This window comes from Xyrauchen texanus, chromosome 24 (assembly GCF_025860055.1).
Source record: "Xyrauchen texanus isolate HMW12.3.18 chromosome 24, RBS_HiC_50CHRs, whole genome shotgun sequence".
Taxonomy (NCBI): domain Eukaryota; kingdom Metazoa; phylum Chordata; class Actinopteri; order Cypriniformes; family Catostomidae; genus Xyrauchen; species Xyrauchen texanus.
In genome coordinates, this window is record NC_068299.1 from 9,839,673 (window position 1) to 9,862,055 (window position 22,383).

The window sequence follows — 22,383 nt, forward strand, 5'->3', positions numbered from 1 at the left end:
ACAATAGTGCACATTAAGAATAACATAGTACAGTATAAACTACGATGCATAGGCCTAATATTACAAATAAGAAATTACTGGCTCAAGGTCTTTTCTTTTAAAATTATTGCAGAAATGTTTTATATGTATAATAAAAATAGCAGTGTGCTTCTGAAGTTCACAGTTTGTGTACAGTAAAATATTGCATGTAAAGAGTGTTTTTATGGGATATGTGTACTACGATCACTGTTGCAGTGATCACGTGCTGTGCGCAGACGAATTGCCGAAGCTCGCTGCTATTTTTAATTCCAGGGGAATATGATATACAGAACATAACGTATATTAAGACAAAACACCATAAGCAGACGTTAAAAAACAGACCAGGTTTATGTTTGCAGTACAGAGGGTTCACGTGTACCAGCTGCACCTACATCTGTGAGTCATCGTTTTCTATAATGCATATCATGGAGAACCAGGATAGTGCACATCTTGATCAGTGTCTCGGGACTGCTACAGCAGAGTAAAGGTCCCAACATCAGAGGTTGCTTCAGCCCGTCGCTGTCACGTCTCTCACTGAAGTGAGTACGTGTCAATTAATACATGTACAGTGACCACCATTAATCTAAGGAAGAACAATAACAATATTAATACTAACTGGTCTAATAATGGAATTTGCAGTTAGGGAAAGTGCAAGGAGTAGATCCCGTTTGGAGATGGGCAGAAACTCAAAAGTTTTTTTTTTCTTTTTCAGTATTTCATTCTTTTATTATTATTATTTTTATTTTCAATTGTCAAAGTTGTGTATTTGTGTATGTCTGTACAAAAAATCGTTTGGATAAATAAAACAGGTGACTAATACTGAGAAAAAGAACCAATAAAAATATCTGGATATTTATGTTGAGACTCTTTTAAAATTATGTTATTATTATTGTAATAACAGCAGCACAAACACTTTTTCATAACATTGAGGGTGGTGGTACTTGACTTTGTATTGTGACAGAATATGGCCCTTGGTGAAAACTAATTGGGGAACCCTGTTCTAGAATTGTCTATATTTTAAAGCTATGACAGACCTTGCTGATGTGGAAAGATCCTGTGTTGATCTGGAGTGAATTTGAATTTACCCTTGTTATATTATTTACATGAGCTTTGTGTGTGTGTGTGTGTGTTTGTTTTTATTTGATAAAGTGAATAATTGACTGGATAATGTTTTGATTGATGAAGAGATTGTAATAAAGTTTTAGTGAAAATTAAAAAAAAATACTATTGTCAATCTATAGTAATCTCTCTCATTCTCCCTCTCCCTCTCCCTCTCTCTCTCTCTCCAATATACTGTACACTGATTAGCTACAACATTAAAACCATCTGCCTAATATTGTGTAGGTCCCCCAAAACAGTGTCCACCCGTATCTCAGAATAGCATTCTTCTCAGCACAATTTTACAGAGTGGTTATCTGAGTTACTGTAGACTTTGTCAGTTTGAAACAGTCTGGCCATTCTCTGTTGACCTCTCTCATCAACAAGGCATTTCTGTCCACAGAATTGCCACTCCCTGGATGTTTTTTTGTTTTTTTTAGTAAATTGTGTTGTGTTAAAATTCCAGGAGATCAGCAGATACAGAAATACTCAAACCAGCCCATCTGGCATCAACATTCATGCCACGTTCAAAATCACTGAGATCAAATTTTTTCCCCCATTCTGATGGTTGATGTGAACATTAACTGAAGCTCATGACTCCTATTTGCTGTGACTGCACTGCTGCCACATGTTTGGCTGATTAGATAATCGCATGGATGATTGTTGATGCCAGATGGGCTGGTTTGAGTATTTCTGTAACTGCTGATCTCCTGGGATATTAACGCAACGCAGTCTCTAGAATTTACTCAGAATGGTGCCAAAAACATCCAGTGAGTGGCAATTCTGTGGACAGAAATGCCTTGTTGATGAGAGAGGTCAACAGAGAATGGCCAGACTGTTTCAAACTGACAAAGTCTACAGTAACTCAGATAATCACTCTGTACAACTGTGGTGAGAAGAAAGCTATTCTGAGATGCGGAGTGGTGAGTGCTGAGATACAAACTAGTCATTATAACTAGTAATAAGTTTGATTAAATATGATTAAATAGTAATTATTTAGTTATGATTTTATTAAATATGATTGGATAATCGATTAGTTATTATTTTCAATTAATTTAATGTCAGAAAGATTTTAAAAGTTTCAAAAAATGTTTGAAGGATAGCTCATATTAGTTTGATATGGTAAATGGCTATATCAATAACTAGTAACTTATTTAGGCAGAAACTGGTAGTTAATTAAACAAATGGTAAAGCGTTCTCTCTAAAGTCATCGTTAAATATCACGTAATGGACTCCTGTATAAAACGAAGGTTTCATATTTTGTATTAAAGAGAAATACTGCCATCTAGTGGAAGGTTTGAGTGCTAGTCTCTATTGACAGTCTCTCACCTAATTTCATTGATTATTGACACGAATACAAATAATAATGTTTTTACGTTATCGCTTGTCAGATTCATAAATATTGTTTCATTAAAATATGTTTAAGTTTTAGAACAAACGAGAACTAAATACATGGCGGAACTATTGCTCTCCAATACTGTGTTTCCGGAGAGCATTTTAGGCGATGATACAACTGATGTCTTCCAACGTGTGAGTTTTTTTTTTTTTTTACTTAAATTTGTTGTTAAGCATGATAAAACCAGAGTTTATTTTTTATAATGCCAAGAGAATTATGAAAGCATGAAAACAACGTAAGCATATTATCTATATATCTAGAGGTCCTAGCAATGCAGAGTTCTGATACTGATTATTGAAGGCTGACAGTTGAATAGATTCAGGTTTTATTTATTTATTAATCTGTCTCAGTTGTTTATTTATCAGGTTATCTTGTTTACACTGAATCTTGTGTGTTGCATTTTAAGCCTGGTCTATAATAACATGCGTTTATTTTCTGCCATGTATTTACATACTTTTTGATGTTTATATTGCAAAACCATAAAATCAATAATTGTTGCTGAACAGAGGACCTCTGCATTATATTTTAATTCAGTTTGATTAACTTTATATTTGGTTAAGGTTGACATAATATTGTATTTATTTGAATGCATTATTTGATTTGATTACAAAAATTTGTTTGAAATTAAACAATAACTGTCAGACCCCAAATGCATTATTTTTCCAATTATAATATATACATGAAATATATATTTGCTTTATTTATCTAGGACAATATATACATGAAATTGTTCATTGCTGGGTATGATACTTTCTTTTTTATTTTACACTTGCATACATTTATTTTAAGATTCAAAATTTTACTTTTAAAGACATTTATTGTGATTTTGAAATAAGTGTACAAACTTATGACCACTCACATGAGATGAAGACTCCAGTCAAATTAGTAACCTTATTAAAGCTGTTTTATTCTACATGATGGGGGTCCCCTCATGGGAGTGGCCATGATATGATCACATGATCAGGCAAATACTTTTTGCCTAAACTTAGTGACTGCCCTGTTATTGGACACTATCTCTTGGGAAACAAATAGTCAGTGTTTATCTGCAATGACATCAGTATCTGAAAACGATTGTGTTTGAGTGATGCTGCTGCATCCATTCCCTTAGGTGTTATTGTAAGTCACAGATGACACAAAAAAGTAAATAAACTGTACCTTTAACTAGAATCAGATCAGTTTATGTGATCTCAGAACTGTCCATGAACTATCACCAGTATGCATTTTTAATCAAGATATCTTTTATCTCTATTTCATCCTAGGTTGATTATGCCTGCAAGTCACTTTTGATGAAAGCATCGGCAAAATAACAAATTATTTGTTTCATTTATGGTGCCAGGGTAATCTGAGACAGTCATGGACACTCTTGAAAACACCTTTAGGGATCTCTCCATCGCCCGGAGACTGCAGACCAGTGAGCCCACATACATTCTGGACCTTTCTCTTCCGTCTTCAGCTAGCAATGGCTCTGCTGCAGGGTCAGATGTGCTTGCTGTGTGCTGCTCTAATCACTCTGTGCACCTGCACTGCAGAGAGACACTCCGCCTAGTGGGGGACTTCCAGGGTCACACAGCTCCTGTGTGTGGGGTCCGTTTCTCTCACCTCTCCCCCCACCTCCTGTTCACTGGATCTAGTGATGGGACACTGCGTTGCTGGGACGTCCGACGGCCCAATTCCGGCTCAACCCAGGTGTTCCGTAGTGAGGCGACCCATTCCTACTGCTCCTTTGATGTGTGTTGCAGTGATCATGTGCTGTGCGCAGGCACGGAGCAGGTGGAAGAAGACAGTTTTTTAGTATTCTGGGATGCACGTATGGTTCAGGAAGGGGTTGAGACAGGCTCAAAGCAGGGCGGTCTGCTGGGTGTGTACTCAGAGTCACACAGTGATGACATCACTGCGGTGAAGTTCCACCCACAGCAGGCAGACCGTTTGGCCTCTGGGGCCACAGATGGGTTGGTGAATGTCTTTGATCTTAGTCTGGGAGGAGAGGACGATGCTCTTGTCACCACGTGTAACAGCAATTCCTCTGCAAGCTCACTCTGCTGGACAGGTAGGTAGTAAATATACCCCTGCCTGAACAATCTAAGAATTTTATAACAGTAAAGCTTTAGGGCTATTATCAGATTAAAAGGAAAGACCTCAAAATATAAGGGAATTTTTTAATTGCGATTTACAGCCTTGGGAAAAGTCTTAGAAATGAATACAATCTTAAAAAGACATGAAAAATGAAAAGAAAAATTTGCTGAATATTTATTTTTATTTTTTTATAAATATGGAGGAAATCAATATTTCCTTCACTGTCTCATTCAAAAAAACAAAAAAACACTTTCCATAACACTCAAGTATTATTTGTAATCGGATCAATTCACAAAACAAATTAAAATCATCTTTATTTTTCTGGATATTTGTTCAGGTCTTGTAGACATTTTTTAGTTTCAAACTGTTGTACATTTAAAAGAAAGTGGTAGAGGAATTGTTCTCCCAAAATTTATAATAATAATTTACCAATGTCTTTATAGCAAGTCAGGTCACTCGGCGGCCATCTTTTGAATGTTAACCAGCGGCATGACTGTGCAACTACTCTCTACTTGAATGGGGAAAGACCAAAATCTGCAAAAAGATTACAATAAAATAACATATTTCACATCAGCAGTAAGATCTTATGACACTGGTATCATAAATTGTACTTCTTTACCTCAGATCATGCTAAAAAACGAAATGATCCCGCCTTGTATAGCTAATGCGCATGCACGTTCTTGAGTAAATTGACATGCGATGTCTGTATCTAAAAGGTGATTGGCTCTTTTACTTTAAGGGTGGGACTTCTTTCCACATGCCTTGACCATTGAGTGTTCCAGTCTCTCCCATTCTATTTAATAGAAGTGACCCGTCTCTGCTAATAGTCTCTGAATTTACTCACCATTATGCCGTCTCGAATTTGTATGACTTACTTTCTTCTGCAGAACACAAATGAAGATTTTTTGAAGTATATATAATGTGTGTTTGTCCATACAATGCAAGTCAATGGGGTCCAACATTTCAAGCTCCAAAAAGAAAATAAAGGCATCATAAATTTTATCCATAAGACTCAATAGACTGTTGAAAAACAGACCAAAATGTAACTTTTTCACTATAAATCTTGACATCTGCAGACTGTTTGCCAGGTTTATAAGAGGATTGATTACACTTCCTCGTGCTGTCAAAATGTATAGTTTATCTCCCAAAACCGATTGTATGGCCTCCGAAGACATGGAGTAAACCACTTGAGTCAAATGGATTACCTTTATGCTGACTTTATTTACTTTTAGGAGGTTGAAAGTTTTGGACCCCATTGACTTGCATTGTATGGACAAACACATATCATATATCCATAAATAAAATATTTGTTTTTGTTCTGCAGAAGAAGGGTGGGTAAATGATGAAAGAATTTTCATTTTTGAGTGAACTGTACCATTAACACCACCCATATTTTTAATTTCCAGAGCCGTAAACTGACATTTTGTCTCTTTGACAGGCAAGGATCTTGACCAGCTGCTTTGTCTGACCCATGATGAAGGGCTACACCTGTGGGACGTGGCTCAACCAAATAGCGATGACCCTTTTACCCTTTTGAGTTCGACTGATGCTCGAACACTTGTCCAGCTCCCTGATGGATCCTCACTTGAGTACTTTGTGGGCGGTACATGGCTATCAGATGAGGGGCATATTCTTTTAGTGGGAGGGACCAATCACGGAGAGCTCCACCTCCTGGACTGCAGTGGGAGTGGTCTGAAGTTAATTAAATCCTTGAAAAGGGGTCACTCAGCCACAGTGAGATGCTTCCAGTGGGATGTGATTGGTCAATATCTGTTGACAGGCGGAGAGGATGGCCAGTTGTTGCAGTGGAAGGCAGGAGCAGAGGAGATCAGTGTGGGAAAGAAAGACACTCTGAAAAGCATCTCTTCCATGCAGCTCAAAACTAAAGCTCACAGAAAGCATGCTACAGTGAAAGACCGGTCCAAGCCAGTATGATCACACACTGCATAAGAGAAACTCAGATTCCATTAAGAGCCTGTCGACACTGAAACAAAATAGTTATTTTATGAAAATCATATGGTATGGAAATTTTAATGTGCGCAGCATTTTAAATACACTGAGCAACTCAAGTCTGATGTCTTTGCTGTCACAATTGTAAGGATAACCTATTTGAGAAATCAACTTTTCTGTGTTTTTTCTTTCAAGCATTGAAAAAATGAAAATGTACACACCCTCATGCCATCCCAGATGTGTATGACTTTCTTCAGCTGAACACAAATGAAGATTTTTAGAAAAATGTCTCAGCTCTGTAGGTCCATACAATGCAAGTGAATGGTGATCAGACCTTTGTAGCTCCAAAATGCACTTAAAGGAAACATAACAGTAATCCATAAGACTCCAGAGGTTAAATCTATATCTTCAGAAGTGATGCAATAGGTGTCGGTGAGAAACAGATCAAAATATAATTCCTATTTTACTCTAAATCTCCACTTTTACATCTGAAAGTCACACATGGTGCCTGTTTAGTTTCACTTTCACATCTGATAGTGAAAGTTAAAGTGGAGATTTAGAGTAGAAAGGACTTATATTTTCAAAACTGTAAATGGGTTTCTCCTAAAGGGATACCAGAAAACAACATTTTAATCTTAACAGTGTTGGTTTACCCAAAAATGCCCCACATTTTTGATGATTTATATCCATACAAAATTTTGTGTGAAATAATAGTTTTTTTTTTGGGCTGTTTCTCAGCCAAAACTGATCGTATAGCTTCAGAATATATGGATTAAACCACTCAAGTTGTATGGATTACCTTTATGCTGCCTTTCTGTCCATTTTGGAGCTTGAAAGTGTAGGACCCCATTGACTTGCAATGAATGGGCAAAAACACTCTTTCCTATCTTATTCTATCTCCATTAAAATAATTTTGTTTGTGTTCCGCAAAAGAAAGAAAGTCTTACAAGTTTTAGATGTATTGGGGTGATTAAATGATGAGAGAATTATAATTTTTGGTTGAACGATTCCTTTTTATAATTTTTTCCAGGCTGCTGATCTGATGATTTTGAAAGTATTTGGGATCATTATATTAGTGATACTAAAATCTTGTGTATCTTTTCACAGGTAACAGTAGTAGATACTATGACAATAACACCCCATTCAGTCATCCTAAAATAAAGACATCCAAAGTGTATATCGTTTATTAGTTAATGGTGTCAGACTGGCCTCAGTTTGATTACACCTGCTAAAAGTCTTTATTTTCTTCTGACAATAAATATATTGATTGTTTTGATATTAATTTATGTTGATGATTATTTAGATTTTCTGCATCCATATTGATGCTTTTCTTTTAATGTTTGGTTTTAACCTTTGTGTCAGGAGTTTGTCCAGCCTGATTTTTCTGATCACCAAAACATTTCCAAACACCAAAATAGGATTATGTGAGTGTTTTATACAAAGAAATATTGCCGATCTGAAAATGTTACTGTTTACTGATCAGATGATTTTTAAAGTACTTGCTATTATAATCTTGGCCACAATTTCACATGGCTATGAACACACAGTATCAACACAGACAATGAGAGTCCATTGAACTAAGACTTTGGATGTAATGTTAGTAGATTGTTGCCAAAGTGCCACAACAGGATTGCACTTACACCATCACTCTCTGTTCATCACCTAGTGAACGGAAGCAGCCTTCTCATTAACATTTAAAGGGATAGTTCACACAATTTGAATTCTCTCATAATTTACTCACACTCATGCCATCCCAGGTGTGTGACTTTCTTCTGCAGAACTCAAACAAAGATTTTAGAAGAATATTTCAGCTTTGTAGGTCCATGTAATGCAATTGAATGGTGGCCAGAACTTTGAATCTAAAAAAAATCAGCATAAAAGTAATCCATAAGACTTGTGTGGTTAAATCCATGTCTTCTGAAGCTAAATAATAGGTGTAGGAGAAACAGATCAATATATAAATCCCACTTTTTTTTTTTTTTTTTTACCACAAATCTCCTCTTTGACTTTACTTTTACATTCTTCTTCTGTTTTTTTGGCATTCTTTGTGCACATCGCCACTTACTGGTCAGGCTGGTGAAATGTGGAGATTTAAAGAAAGAAAGGACTTGCATATTGATCTGTTTCTCACCCACACCTATTATATTACTTCTAAAGATTTAACCACACTTATGGATTACTTTTATTCTACCTTTATGTGATTTTTGGTAGTTCTGGCCATCACTGTATTGTAAGGACCTACAGTGCTGAAATATACTTAAAAACCTTTGCTTGTGTTTAGCTGAAAAAATAAAATCATACACATCTGGGATGGCATTAGGGTGAGTAAATGATGAGAATTTTCATTTTTGGGTTAACTATCCCTTTAAGTATTTTGCAGAATTGGATGAGAATATCCCATTTGCCATCTAGCACAGGAAATTATGGCTTAGTGGCATTTGTGTGGTTTTTGGACAATAAACAGCTGATGTGTTGTACACACCCAGACATAAACTTTAAAAAAAAACTATTTTAAAGTAATATACACTACCGGTCAAATGTTTTGAAACACATGACTGAAATATTTCTTGTGATCTTAAAAATCTTTTGATCTTAAATCATTTGTATGCTTAAATGTTTGAAATTTGTTTTGTAGACAAAAATATACTTGTGCCACTATATTAATTTATTTCAATATAAAACTACAATTTTATTAAACAATTTTTTTTTAATTGATGACTTGGACCAAATAATAATAAAAAACAGCCAATAAGTGCCCAACATAGATGGCCCAATAGAGCCCAACAGAACTCCTTCAGTACTGTTTAAAAAGCATCCCAGGGTGATACCTCGAGATGTTGGTTGAGAAAATGTCTGCAAATCTTAGGCAAAGGGTTTAGTACTTTGAAGATACTAAAATATAAGACAGTTTAGATTTATTTTGGATTTTGTTTAGTCACAATATAATTCCCAGTTCCATTTATGTTTTTCCATAGTTTTGATGTGGAAAAAAAAATTATAATAAAGAATGAGTAAGTGTTTTGAAAACTTTTGACTGGTTGTGTATACACTAAGTAAAATAAGTTTGGAATAATGTTTGGCAGGTGTTTTTTATATTTTGGCTGATTGGTGTATATATATATATATATATATATATATATATATATATATATATATATATATATATATATACACATACATATAATAGATAATTTGATAATGTGCTTAAAGTGTAATTGACAATCAAAATAAGAAAGCATTTAATTTTTATACTTAGGTCTTTCCTGAGACAAATTGTCGTATATAAGACCTCAGTATAAAAATGAAATGCCTTCTTATTTTGATGATCAATTACTCTTAAGCACATTATCAAATTATCTCTAACAACAACAACAACAATAAAAAATCTTTTTAGGACAAAACCTAAAAATCAATTCACTGCAAGGATTAAGAAAGTACAGTAATTTCCAAATAATTTAATTTGTTTTTCATAATATCATATAATAAGGACAAATTCATAGTTTTATTCTATATGTGTGTGTATATATATATATATATATATATATATATATATATATATATATATATATACACATACTATAATTTATTTTATTTTTTATTTTCTTTGCGTATCCAGTTGAACGTCCGCATACACGTGTGTGTGGATGCGTATGTGCGTGCGCGTTCCCGTAGCTCATTTCCTGCAACACTCTCATGTATCTGCAGCTGACTGAGCTGAGTGTAAAGGATGCCATATGATATCCTGATGCTCGTATGATGTGCTGCTGATAGTTCACGCCAGGTGTGCTTATCTGTGGAATGAGACGCTCCTCACAAGGGCTGGGCCCTCATACAGGTTTAGCTTCATTCTAGAAAGAGGGAATTATTTTATTTTCCCCTCCTACCATTTTCCCTATTCTCAATAAAGCTTTAAAGATCAAAGCTTTGACACTGGCAATACTTAAATAATTATTTTCAATTCAGCTAAACTTGCATAGTACCTTTCATAATACATATGGTTTTAGAACAGCGTTGCAGAGAATAATGCCCTAATAAGTATTTACGGTACGAAAATTGTAGAATTATAATAGTTATTTAAATGACATAAGGATAAAACACTTATATTAAATTCAATAGTAGATAAGATAGAATAGTAGGCGACTCTCTTTCCTGGTCGCACACGCCTCAGCCTAACTTCATTACTCATCTGTCGAAAAGCACCCCCTCCCTTGTGTGGTAATTGACACCAAAATAAACCTATCGCGTCTCGAGGAATCTTCAAACCGACCAATGGCGTGGCGCTGTAGGCCCGAACCCGGCCAAGCAGGTTAGAGCGCGTCCGTGTTATGTGTGCCATGGACTCAGCCCAGTAATATTGACAATAGGGCAAAAAAGGACAAATTTTCTTGATAAATCATATTTTCTGGATAAATCTAACCAGCAAGCGCGGTGTGTGGACAAAAAGAGACACAAGGGGATGTTCTTAATTCAGCTGGAACCTTTACTGTTGTCGGAAATTTGAGTGTTTGATGGGATTATTGCTGTGGGTTTGGCAGTTTTTAAGGCCAAAAACAGATTTGGTGTCTTTATTTTTCTTTTGTTGCTGCTTCAAGAGGTTTTGAAGGCGGAAAGGCGATTAGAAACTCCTATATCAGCTCCTCACACCGAAAACATCAAGGTAATTTGAATATTTGAATGGTTTTCTTTACCTCTGCAGCTCTGTTTGGATCCGGTTCGGTCTGATGGTTCATATAGTCACGAAAATATCTAATATAAATGACTATCACGTTCAAATAAATGAGTTTCACAGCATAGACTGTTGTGTAGGGACTGTGAATAAAAAGAGACTCGGATAAAAGTGGGGTAAAATGTGAAACATCATACACATAGATGTCTTACTGTAAAACAAGATTTGGGTAAGTAGATCAGTGAAAATTCGTAAGGAAAGCTTGTGCTTCATCTGTTTTTTGTTGTTGTTTTTTTTTTTGGTTGATTTTGATTTGTTTTTGTTGATGTTCAGGAATGCATTGTTTGACTATATTAGCTCTTGTGTGTGTGCTCCGGCCCATCAGTAGATCATGAACATGCATCATTTGCACTGAAAAATGAACAACAGCATTGATGCGTTTTCCACTTTTATTTTGAATATCCTTTTAGCAGAAATCCACTGGCCAAACTACTTGTGTATCTCAGAACTATGTGTGTTTATTATGGAGGAACCTATCAAATACAAGCAACCCTGATCATTACTTGGGCTGTCTGTGCCAATTTATTGTTTCAACTCAGTGGCACCATGACTCTGTGCCCTGTTTCCATGGTCTGGTTCACTTCAGCTGTCCACCTGTTTGGCAGAGGAAATATCTCATCACCAGCAACAACACTATGTATACATCCCATGAATGTATGATCTAAATGGATTTTTGGGTTGACCTTCAGTGAAATCTAAGGGGAAAGGTTATCCTTAATTATCTGATTGAAGTGTAATGATAACCTAGTAGAGATTAGAGTCAGGGTATCAGTGGCAATGTGATTTGGATTAATGGTTGGGTATGAGTGTTTCCTATTTTGTTGTGACCAAGTGTTCACTCTTTTGCCAGCCATTCCACTGGTTAAGCACTAGCCAGGACATCTTTATTCCTGCTGGACTTTAACAGGTGAGCTGGATCGCCAGACATCTAGGATTATCTCCCACTATTACATAAACTAGCTCAGTTTTGCTACAGAAGAGACTTATTGGTGTGTTGTTTTAGACTGAGGTCATTGTGCAGGTTCTTCTAAAAGTCAGCCTGTTTGTCTGTCTGTCTGTTAGTCATCTCAGAGTTTGTAATCTGTGAGCATGGATGCCTTGTAAATGCTGGTTAAAAATGCCACATCTGTAGATCTGTAGATTCACAATCTCTCCATTATTGTAGATATATTTGTACTTGATTTCTGTGAGGGCCAGAGAAATGAATACAAATCTAATTTATCTGAGTATTGCTTACTACATTTGTGATCAGGAAAAACTGATTGTTCTAATAGTGTAATTATGAGCTTCAGAAGTCAGTTGTGTTGGCATAAATGTAAGAATGAATTTTTTCTTACAACGGTTTACACAGGTTACATTTCCTTGAAAATTTGCAGAAGAAAATACAGAGTTCCAATTCTTTGAAAGTCAGCTTTATTGTACATTTGTGCTTCAAAGCAGGACCTTTTGGAGAGGGGGAAAATCTGTGTCTCAAGAGTGTGTCTCTGTGATCTTGATTTGCACGCAGTTTAAAATTCTGAAGTCTCTTAAATCAGAAGTCAAACTCGGGCGGGGTTCCCACGTGTCCTGTAAAACCTGGATTTTTTCAATGCAGTTTTCCTGTCATGGAAAATGAGAAAAATACCTAAGTGTCCTGGAAAAGTATTATTTGTCTTGGAAAATATAACTTTTTGATTGTGCACCGATAAGGTTTTTGTAACATGTAAAAGTATTGATATAGTGCAAAATGTTTTCATTCCAACACTGATGTAGTTTTAGCAACAAAAGCATTTGAGTTGTACATTTAGACAACAGTGACGGTCAGACTGCAGTTTTCTTTTTTGAGAATTAATTTACACCCGAGGTGGTAGTGTGGTGATGATGCTGCCTTTACACCTTGGTATGTAGATTAAGAGTCTGCTTACACCGCCATCACATGTAGGGCCCTATGATTTCTGAGATGTTTCAGTCATAAAATTTGCATTGGCTATAAAATGTGAAATGTCAATGAATATGTCATATTTGGGACTAAAGTGATTTTTTTTTTTAATGCACAGTTAAATAAAAAAGAAAAATGTAATCTCGATATGCCCAGGTGTGATTATTAAACCACAGAAGGCTGTGATTTATTTAAATAAAAATATAATCTACATGTGCTGCATAATTCAGAATGAATATGTGAAGCGGCCGCTCGTACACTGAAAACACCTTATCATAAAGTTATATTTTGCATAAAGCAAATGAACTATTTTTAGGATAATTAAGATTTTGTGCATTGTGATATTGTTTATTGCAGAAATATATATATATATATATATATATATATATATATATATATATATATATTTTATGTTTCATTTCTCAAAATTGTGATACTCATTACTGTAATATATAATTTTTTTAATTTCACTAATAGAATGTTATTTTTATTTGTGTCATTTAATATATACAGCATTGTTTTCTACAGTGTGTGAGGTTCATGCATGTGTATGTGTATATATTTATATAAGGGCTGCAAAAATAATCTGAATAAAATTAAAATCTCGATATTACCTTGTACTATTATAAAACCACAAAAGGCTGCTATAGAAATTAAATTAAGTGTGCTCCCTCTGCTTGTTTCATAGATTATTTGTGCAGCTCTGTCTAGTCTGTATTGTGTTAGTGCATTATTACAGTGTTTTAAGAGTGGTTCTGTGCTCCATAACTCCTAGCAATGCCTCATGCAAATTAAGATTTTATGACAGAAATATATGAATATAATAACACAACCCTCTATGGACACGTTGGAGAAAGAATCCCCATTGGCTAGTACATTATTATGTTTACTCGCCAGATTTTGACGGCATTTAAGTATAATGCAACTGAAAATTGGAAAAGATATTAAGCAAACTGAGAAGGGGACATCTTCACTTATATATTGTATTGAAATTGTTCTTTTAAATCGTTCACACCGTTCTTTTTTTTAAAGCATTTTAATCACATTTCACATTCTATCAATTTATGTTATTGCTTTTGTCACTGTTCATACAAATTTACACTTTATGTAAATTTCATACACATTTTCTTACAAAATATTCACAAGGTTGGAACCTAATGAAAATAGAATTACACACATAACATTCATTTAGTAATTGTAGACAAAACTATTCTGCAAAAAAATTATTAAACCAAACACTTGCTTAGATGCAGCATGAGCATTTTTATTAAAATCTTTAATATTTAGTGTTTTCTAAAGTTAACATATTTCATAATGTATAATTGTGCCTTTAAATAGTATTGATGTTACACATTTATTACACTTACATTTTGTTACATGTTTGTTTCTATGCACTTGTGTGATTTATATTGAGTTTACATTGATATAACAAGCACTAAATTGCTACGTTCTCTTTAAGAGAACCGGCAGATCCACAATCAAATACGGTTGATTGAGCGCAGTGCACATCATAGCCCTTCTAGCAAGGGGAGCCTACAAACATGGCATAAAATAGCATAACATTGTAGTCCCATAGACCTATGGCGGTACACTGGCGAGGAGACAAGGGGCTGTTTTTTTTTTGGAATGGATGTCTATAGAGGAGATGTTTGAGTGTGCTGAATAAACTGCTTTTGTGAGGAAACAGCTCATCACTTAAGGAATTGACCACCAGTCTGCTGATCTTCAACATGTTATACACAAAACAGTCCATTTGAAATTAGCTTTGGGTGTAGTTTACTATGATAAAATGTATATTTTATAAGAGAAGACAGACAATTTTGCGACGGGTGAAGTATGAGTTTACGGCTCTATTCATTTCTATTGTATCCACAAACAGTTACTTGCTGTCGTAGCAAGGAAGTTGACCGATACACTCTACCCTATGGTAAAAACGCAAAGGTTGTTATCTCGATATAGAAGAGAAGTTGCACGGTTATTTTTCCCTAATCCATCTGGGCAATGTAGGATTAGAATCATATGAATGTTTCTTTTTATCTTTTTGATCAACAGCTGACTGTAAATAACAGAAAGGATTATTAAAAGAGACATGAAATGAAAATAAAGTGCCTGCATCTTGTCTTTGGACACACAATACAAGGAAGGAAACTTTTACTTGCATAATGCGTATGACTTGCTTGAACAAATATTTATTTTACACGTTCTCAAATTCAGATCTACGAGCTCTCAAGTTTTGCATCAATTTAACCTTTTAACAGACGTCCAACAGGTGCATTACTCTGTTCTCTAGCCATGCTTTAGAATGGAGAATGTTGTGAAAACAGTCTGTGGAAAAGTTTAAACAAACTCAGAGATGATGTTGTTAAATACAATGTAAATGTAATTATGGCATATCATGGCTCATCTAAGCAATGGTGACAGTGCAATCACAACACCACAGGACCCACTGCAGCCAAATAAGGTACATTTTCTTGAGAGTATGCACTCATATGGCACAACACGCAGTTTTCAAAAGACGAGGCTGAATACAGCTTCTTAAATGCCAGCTTCTTATTCAGTAAAACAATTGCGGTGCTTTTGTTCTTCTTCGCCACTACACAACTCAATCTCTGGCAAGTAAATTAGGGATGCTCCGATACCTGGATCGGTATTGGCTCCAATACTGAAGCTTTTAGATGGATCGGGTATCGGTACGACTAGCCCGATCCAAATACGATACTGTGTGTTAGTCATGTTAGTTACTGTCACACTCCAAAAATGACATAAAAGAACCATAAAAACACAATTAAAGTAGTTCATATGACTCGTGCATTTTATTCAAATCCACTTGAAGATGTGCAATAGCTCAGTGAATCACAAAAGGCTGTGTTTAATAAGTTAAAATATATAGTATGCGCGGCTCCAGCACGTTAGTGAATGGTGTTGCTCTGTTGACCCAAACTCACGCACAGGCTGGTGATGCACCCACGGCTATTTTCAGTCTTCACAGCAGTGCGCAATATTTGAGCGCTACTCAAGAACAGCATCTCGGATGTAGATGCTCAATAGATCAGTTCACTTATAATATTAATTTAGAACGGTACTGGAGGTGCATTTTACCAGATTTGAATAAGAAGCTAATTAAACTACTGTGAACTTGCCTACAAACAGATACATACGGGACTTCCTGGAGATTTTATAATGTCAAAATAAAAGCGTGAGGGTTTAAAAAGTGCACGATTTTAATATATTACTGTTGTAATTAAAAGTCACTAATAATAATATTCATAACAGTGTATTATTATTATTATTTTTTGTCATTGTTAGTATTTGTTTACAATTTATAACAATATTTAAGTTGAATAGCTTCCAAAAAATAACTGTGGACCGATGTCTTCCAACTAAATTGAACAAAAAAGAGATCTTAATCCTTTAAAGTCCAGATGCAAGTTGAAACATTAAAAAAAAAAAGCCAAAAGTAAAACACTGGTTTCTTTTCTATTGAAGACTGGAATTACTGTTAAATTTGCTGCTACATTATCCAGTATACTAGTTAATAATAGTATTTCTTAATAAGCTATACATTTATATTTAAATAATGTGTAGTTAGAGGTTTGTGTTTCTTTACATATGAAAGAGTACTCAATTAGTTCTACACAATAATTGTAAAGATATTCTATACTGATTATGCAAAAAAACAACACTGGTATCGGCTTGGGATCGGTACCGGGCTATTCTGAGATTTCCGATATTGGATCGGAAGAGAAAAAGTGGTATCGGTACATCCCAAAAGTAAATTCTGCAAAATAAAATATATACTATTACAATAATGTAATATTCAGGCTCACTGGGTTCCAAAAAATAATGATGAAGAGTGGGCTAAGGCTAAGTGGACAAAAACAGGTACACAGTGGACAGGGTACAATGTGAATACTAAGAAGACAGTATTTTATTTATTTTTTTATTTGTGGACCTTATAAAAAAAATGGTCAGAATTTGGTTCTCAAGTGTGAACCCTCAAAGAGAATTTTATTTGCAGTAGACTGTAGGCAAAACATTACCAAATTTGGGTCAAAAGGAATCACTTAATAGTTTTTTGTTTTCTCTTTATCATATCAAAGTTCAAATTGCAATGGCAGTTTTCAAAATAATTGCAATATTGGTTTTTGTCCAAATCGTGATGCCTGAATATATTAACATTATGTTGTATTATATGATATTATTCTGGCAAATTGTAATTGATTATTTTTTGTATAATATTTATATATAAGTTTTATTTCTTTACTATTATTTTGTATCATTTGTTTTTATGTTGCAAATGTGTATCTTTAAATATCACATTGTCATATAAAAAATCACATTGTCATATGAACAATATTCAGTGACCAATATTTCACAAACATTTCAGTGCACAAAACCATTCTTGCTTAATTTTGAGCCTAGCATGTCTTTGCTTGCCAGTAACTGTCCTGATGGAATCAGTAAGTTCATTCAGTGAAGGATATGTCAGACTGATTCAAACCGATAACACAGTTGGTGAGTTGGTTGTAATTATTGGAATTATTAATTGAAAGAAGATCAAATGAGTTCAAAAGACTCATATTGTTTGTTAATCAGACTGCAGTATAGTAGTCATGCATTTGTTTTTGATTGCAGCCAGCAAACACAACGTAACAGAAAGATTTGTCCGTTTTGATGCCATGTCGTGCAACACACTCTTATCTTTTCATATTCAATTCAAACACTGATAAGCAGTATGTAAAAACAATTGTGCTTATGGCTTTTTGCATTATGATCATGAACTTTATTGTTTACGACAGATTTTGTAAGCTTCACTTCACTGTTGGAAATTTGAGTTCTAACAACAGTGAGTGCTTGTGTTTCTGCACTTCTGGTCCTGTGTGTTTAGTGTTCTCGTGCGATTGTTGCTAGCATGTGAAATTCATTGTTCTTGTACATGAGAGAGAAGATGTATTCTTTTTACAGGTAGTGATACTGCCCGGGTGACTTTTTTGAAAACAGGAGAAGTGGCTCTGAAACAAGATGAAATTGTTTGTGCCAAGTCACACAGTGCAGCATTATGAGATGTCATCAATAGACACTGGCAGCATCTAATTTTTATGATGTCTGCTAATTTAAACATCTCAGACCACCCAGTTCAGATAATGGGATTCAATTCTGTTTTTGATGCAAATACAATATTGTCTGCCCTTAGACTTTTCATGCCATGAACCAAATGAAAATAGGCCTTTCTCTCTCTCTGCTTCCTTTGCCTCAATCTGTTTTTTGTTTTTAAAGGCGAGGACATAGTTCTTAGTCTCTATCTTCCTGTTGAAGCCTGTTTGCTTCCTGTTAAACATTTTTTTACATTTCCAAGTCTGTCTTTATTTCTTGACTTTTGTGTCTCTAATACAGCTGGTTTCTTATGCATAAGGAATAGCTGGATAGTTCTGTCTATATGTGTGTCTTTGCTGTGATATTCATGCATGAAATTTATGCTGACACCTGTAGGCTTGTGAAAAACTCGATCCAGACTCTCACAGTTAACAGTCTTTTACCTTTTTCCATCAGAACAGAGTCAATTCTTTTTTAACTTTGTTCCTGAATTTAATGCCATCCTCTATTATCTTAAACTGCAGTGTGTATTTCTGTCTGTATTTACATCGATGCCCAGATTTTCATCTAGATTGCATTAATTCTCTTTAGCCATTTGTGGTTTGTTTTGTAATTACTGCTGCTTTTGAATTTCAAACTGTAGGTCTGGGTTTAGCACTGCTAACATTAAGGCTGGGCGATTAATCCAATTTTATTTTCACTTTTATTTTTCAGTGAATTTGTTTGGGCTTCCAACGATTATGAAAACAAGATAATCGAGATAAAACAAGTCTTGTGCTGCATTCTGTTTTGCAATGAAACACCCCGGCAGTATATTTTTAAAGCATCCTTTATTAAAGTTCAAATAATAAGGAAGCGGGTTATGAAAATAAACCTAGAAACCGGCATTTCTCTGGCAGTCAGCGCCGCATCTATGAGTAGCATTAAGTGACCGGGGAAAAGATTGAATCTACTTCTGGCTGATGCACACTCTCGCGTGGGGACACTCGTCACTTGCGAGCATTTGCAGCAGCTAGATCATAAAGTGATGGCTCGCGACGTAGTGAATCATAATATATGTGTCACATCAACTGTGTGTATCTTATCATTAATAAAATCGGCGATACGTAGCTCTTTTAACAACAAAAAATGTTAAAGATGCATCAAAGTGAACATAAAGGTGAGAGTGTGTAGTTTAGCCCATTATACACTGGAACAAAATACGTTTTTGATTAGTCTTTTTTAGCTTGTTTTCCAAAATACTATCTAAAACTCCTTTTAAAACAATGTACATTTACTTTAGGAGCTATGCTGCAGAAGAAAAAATTGTTAGAGAATGTTGAAAACAATATTTAATCAGGGCTTTACGTTAACACTTGTACGCTTGTCAAGTGGATTTTTGAAGTGGAAAGTGAAAGAGAATTTTACCTGCCCGACCAGACAAGCAGACTGTCAATGACAAACAAATCATTGGGATAGTTCACCCAAAAATGGAAATTTACCATCATGTTGTTCCAAACATTCAAGACATTAGGCTATTATTTCAGTGGGATGAAAAGGAGATGTTAGGTAGAATGTTAGCCTCCGTCACCATTTACTTCAATTGTATGGAAAAATATGCATTGAAAGTCAATGGTATCTGTCAGGCTATTGTTCTACCTAACATTTCCTTTTGTGTTCCACAGACTAAAGTAATATGAGCTCAGAACAACATAAAGGTGGGTAAATGATGACAGAATGTTAATTTTTGAGTGCAAAATGTTGGTGCTTTTGACTGTGCTTTCACCCAACTATATGTTGCTTCATGTTATTGGTAATGTGTGTGTGGTCCTGGCTGGTGAGTCCTCTTAATTCATTTTGAAAATGGGTTAAAATCCCTACCTGGGATTTTGCTGCTACATTGTGAAAGCTTTTTTTTTTTTTCTCTCAAGGTAAATATTCGTATTCAAAATTGGCAGTGATATATGTTTTTATATAGGGTATATCAAATGCAAATATGAGATGGTAGCTCACTTTAAGTGTTTGTCCTGTTCCTTCTGGAGGGCAACAGTGTTGCTAATTTTCAAATAGAATTTTAAGATGGCAGTTCAACACATTAACCAAGTTTTAATAAATTTGATTGGTCTGGGATTTCATAGATCATGAATAGGCCTAGCTGTGACTGACATTTTTGGTTTTAAGCTGCAGTCAGTCATAATTGGCTTTGAGCATGCAGATTTTCTTTAGACACCTTAACGGACAGAATAAGATGTTATGCTCGAAGGCTTTGGGTTTCAATTCATAATAAATCACTAATAACAAGTAATATTATACACAAAATGTTAAAATATAGGCTACCATCTACTGCGTTTTCGGTTGTCCACGTTCAGATGCATTTGAATGGAAGTAAATGGAGCACAAACTGCAGTGTGACCATGGCTTTATGCAGAACAATTACGGAACTGAGACAGAATTGCAAACTAATGGAAATAATGTGGGGGTTAGTTGAATCTGCATTAAAGCTACTCTATGTAACTTTTGGTTCTCTGGCGGTTGAAAAATAAAACTGCAAGTTACTTGCGGAGGAACGATGTTCGGGCTTCAGCTCTGCTCTTCTGTGAAAGCTATCTAATGAACTACCATGCATAGAGATCTACCTGGCTAACTACTGGCCCAATAAAATATCTTACCTGTCAAACAAAAAAAACTCCAAGCCAAGCCGATGTTTATTCATGTTTTATAATGGGCTCTGTCGCTTTGGTTCGAGGTCACTTCCATAGAAACAATATTAAATAGTGTAGCTTTAATTCCTGTTATTGCAATATCCTGCAGAGACTGATTGAAATTAATTTTGTTGACAATTGGAGAACTTAGAGTTTGGACCTGCTCTGATGCCTCTCTTGCTGTGTTAATGTGCTGTCTTACACATTACTCTGTCTTTTTCAGGGCTATGTCCTCCGCAGCCACCACTCCTCCATCAGTGGATAAAGTAGACGGATTTTCCCGGAAGTCTGTCCGGAAAGCCAAGCAGAGACGTTCTCAGAGTTCCTCACAGTTCCGCTCTCAGGGCAAACCAATCGAACTTACACCTCTTCCCCTGCTCAAAGGTGACACCCACACACACACTTATACTCACTCACAATTACAAAGTTACCACAACCACTTGAGTTCTGAAATCACTTGTTTTAATTGTATTTCAATATGTTTTAGATTTTGTAACCCTTATCATTCTTAGTTTATGAATGTGTGTAGTTACATTGAATATACATTCAGCACACGTGCCAGTGTACATTTTTTAAATTTCCTTTTAATGCACAATGAATTTTAGAACTTTTCTAAGATCATTAAGCGTCACAGAGCAGCAGTTGAGTTTTTCTGTTGATCTCTGTATAACTGCTGTAAATTTGAAGTGTTTCATCTGTGAAGTGGACGTGATGTTGAAGTCAGTTGTTGGCTTAAGGAGTTACAGTGATGCCGGAAACGTTCTGTAATATTAATACAACAAAACCGTAACATTAACATTTTGATCACATTCAAAGTTAGGATGCTCTAACATACAAAGTCTGCTGTCAAAGAGTTTTAGCCAGTCACAAAGTTCTGAAGGAGCTGAGGCAGTTACTCCCCAGTGTTTAAATTTTGTCCTTTGTGGCATATTTTCCAAATGTATTATCTTGATCTAGCTAGCTTGCTGTGTTGGGGAAATAAATGTAATCAAATTAGTAGGGACTCACAGATATTAAATTTGGCCGATAATGATTTTAACAAAAAAATATAGGCTGATGCCTACCGTACATTTTGCCAAAATAGATAAATAGAAGATAAAACATATTTAGAAAGAGACAAAAAATAACTAAATATGTTATCATGCTGATTGATTTGAAAAACAAAAAAGAAATGTTGTACTTGTTAAAAACAACAGAACTCACATTTTACACTTCTATACTGTATATGATAAAACATTACAAATTCATACTATGCATATGTTTGGCAATTCCATGGAAATGTCAATCACATAATGGAAAAATAAAAAGTTTTAACCAAAGGAACAAAACCACCATTTAAATTATGTGTTATATGTGGATATTGGATAATTCCGTCCTGACCGCAAGAGGGTGCCACTTGCTCACACAGCGCTGACTGAAGCACTGAATG

General features: G+C 35.1%; 2 protein-coding genes across 6 annotated transcripts in view; both read left to right on the forward strand.

Annotated features, from left to right (window-relative positions):
- The first annotated feature begins 505 nt into the window (after positions 1 to 505).
- Positions 506 to 8,377, forward strand: wdr89 (WD repeat domain 89). 4 transcript variants are annotated; one of them, XM_052090310.1, is made up of 3 exons: positions 506 to 557; positions 3,849 to 4,559; positions 6,024 to 8,377. In XM_052090310.1, the coding sequence occupies exons 2-3, from the start codon at positions 3,866 to 3,868 to the stop codon at positions 6,518 to 6,520; spliced, it is 1,191 nt and encodes a 396-aa protein (XP_051946270.1). In that variant the 5' UTR covers positions 506 to 557; positions 3,849 to 3,865; the 3' UTR covers positions 6,521 to 8,377. The 4 variants fall into 4 exon arrangements, with proteins under 4 accessions (XP_051946270.1, XP_051946268.1, XP_051946271.1 ...); XM_052090308.1 differs by lacking the exon at positions 506 to 557 and adding an exon at positions 2,619 to 2,646 and having other exon boundaries at positions 3,772 to 4,559; XM_052090311.1 differs by lacking the exon at positions 506 to 557 and adding an exon at positions 2,619 to 2,646.
- Positions 8,378 to 10,846: 2,469 nt separating this feature from the next.
- LOC127617794 (serine/threonine-protein phosphatase 2A 56 kDa regulatory subunit epsilon isoform) overlaps positions 10,847 to 22,383 on the forward strand; it is a 40,832-nt gene continuing 29,295 nt past the window's right edge. For both annotated transcript variants that reach the window (XR_007967378.1, XM_052089869.1), the window contains exons 1-2: positions 10,847 to 11,192; positions 21,178 to 21,338. Coding sequence is in view for 1 of the 2 variants with exons in the window: in XM_052089869.1 (XP_051945829.1) it covers positions 21,182 to 21,338 (157 nt within the window). In the remaining variant the exon portion in view is untranslated. The remainder of the gene's footprint in view (positions 11,193 to 21,177; positions 21,339 to 22,383) is intronic.

What these genes read in the sequence shown, in the direction of transcription:
- wdr89 (XM_052090310.1), top strand. Translation starts at nt 3,866, where the DNA reads ATGGACACTCTTGAAAACACCTTTAGGGATCTCTCCATCGCCCGGAGA. An exon ending in AAGCTCACTCTGCTGGACAG is followed by an intron (nt 4,560 to 6,023) that starts GTAGGTAGTAAA and finishes TCTCTTTGACAG; the next exon opens with GCAAGGATCTTGACCAGCTG.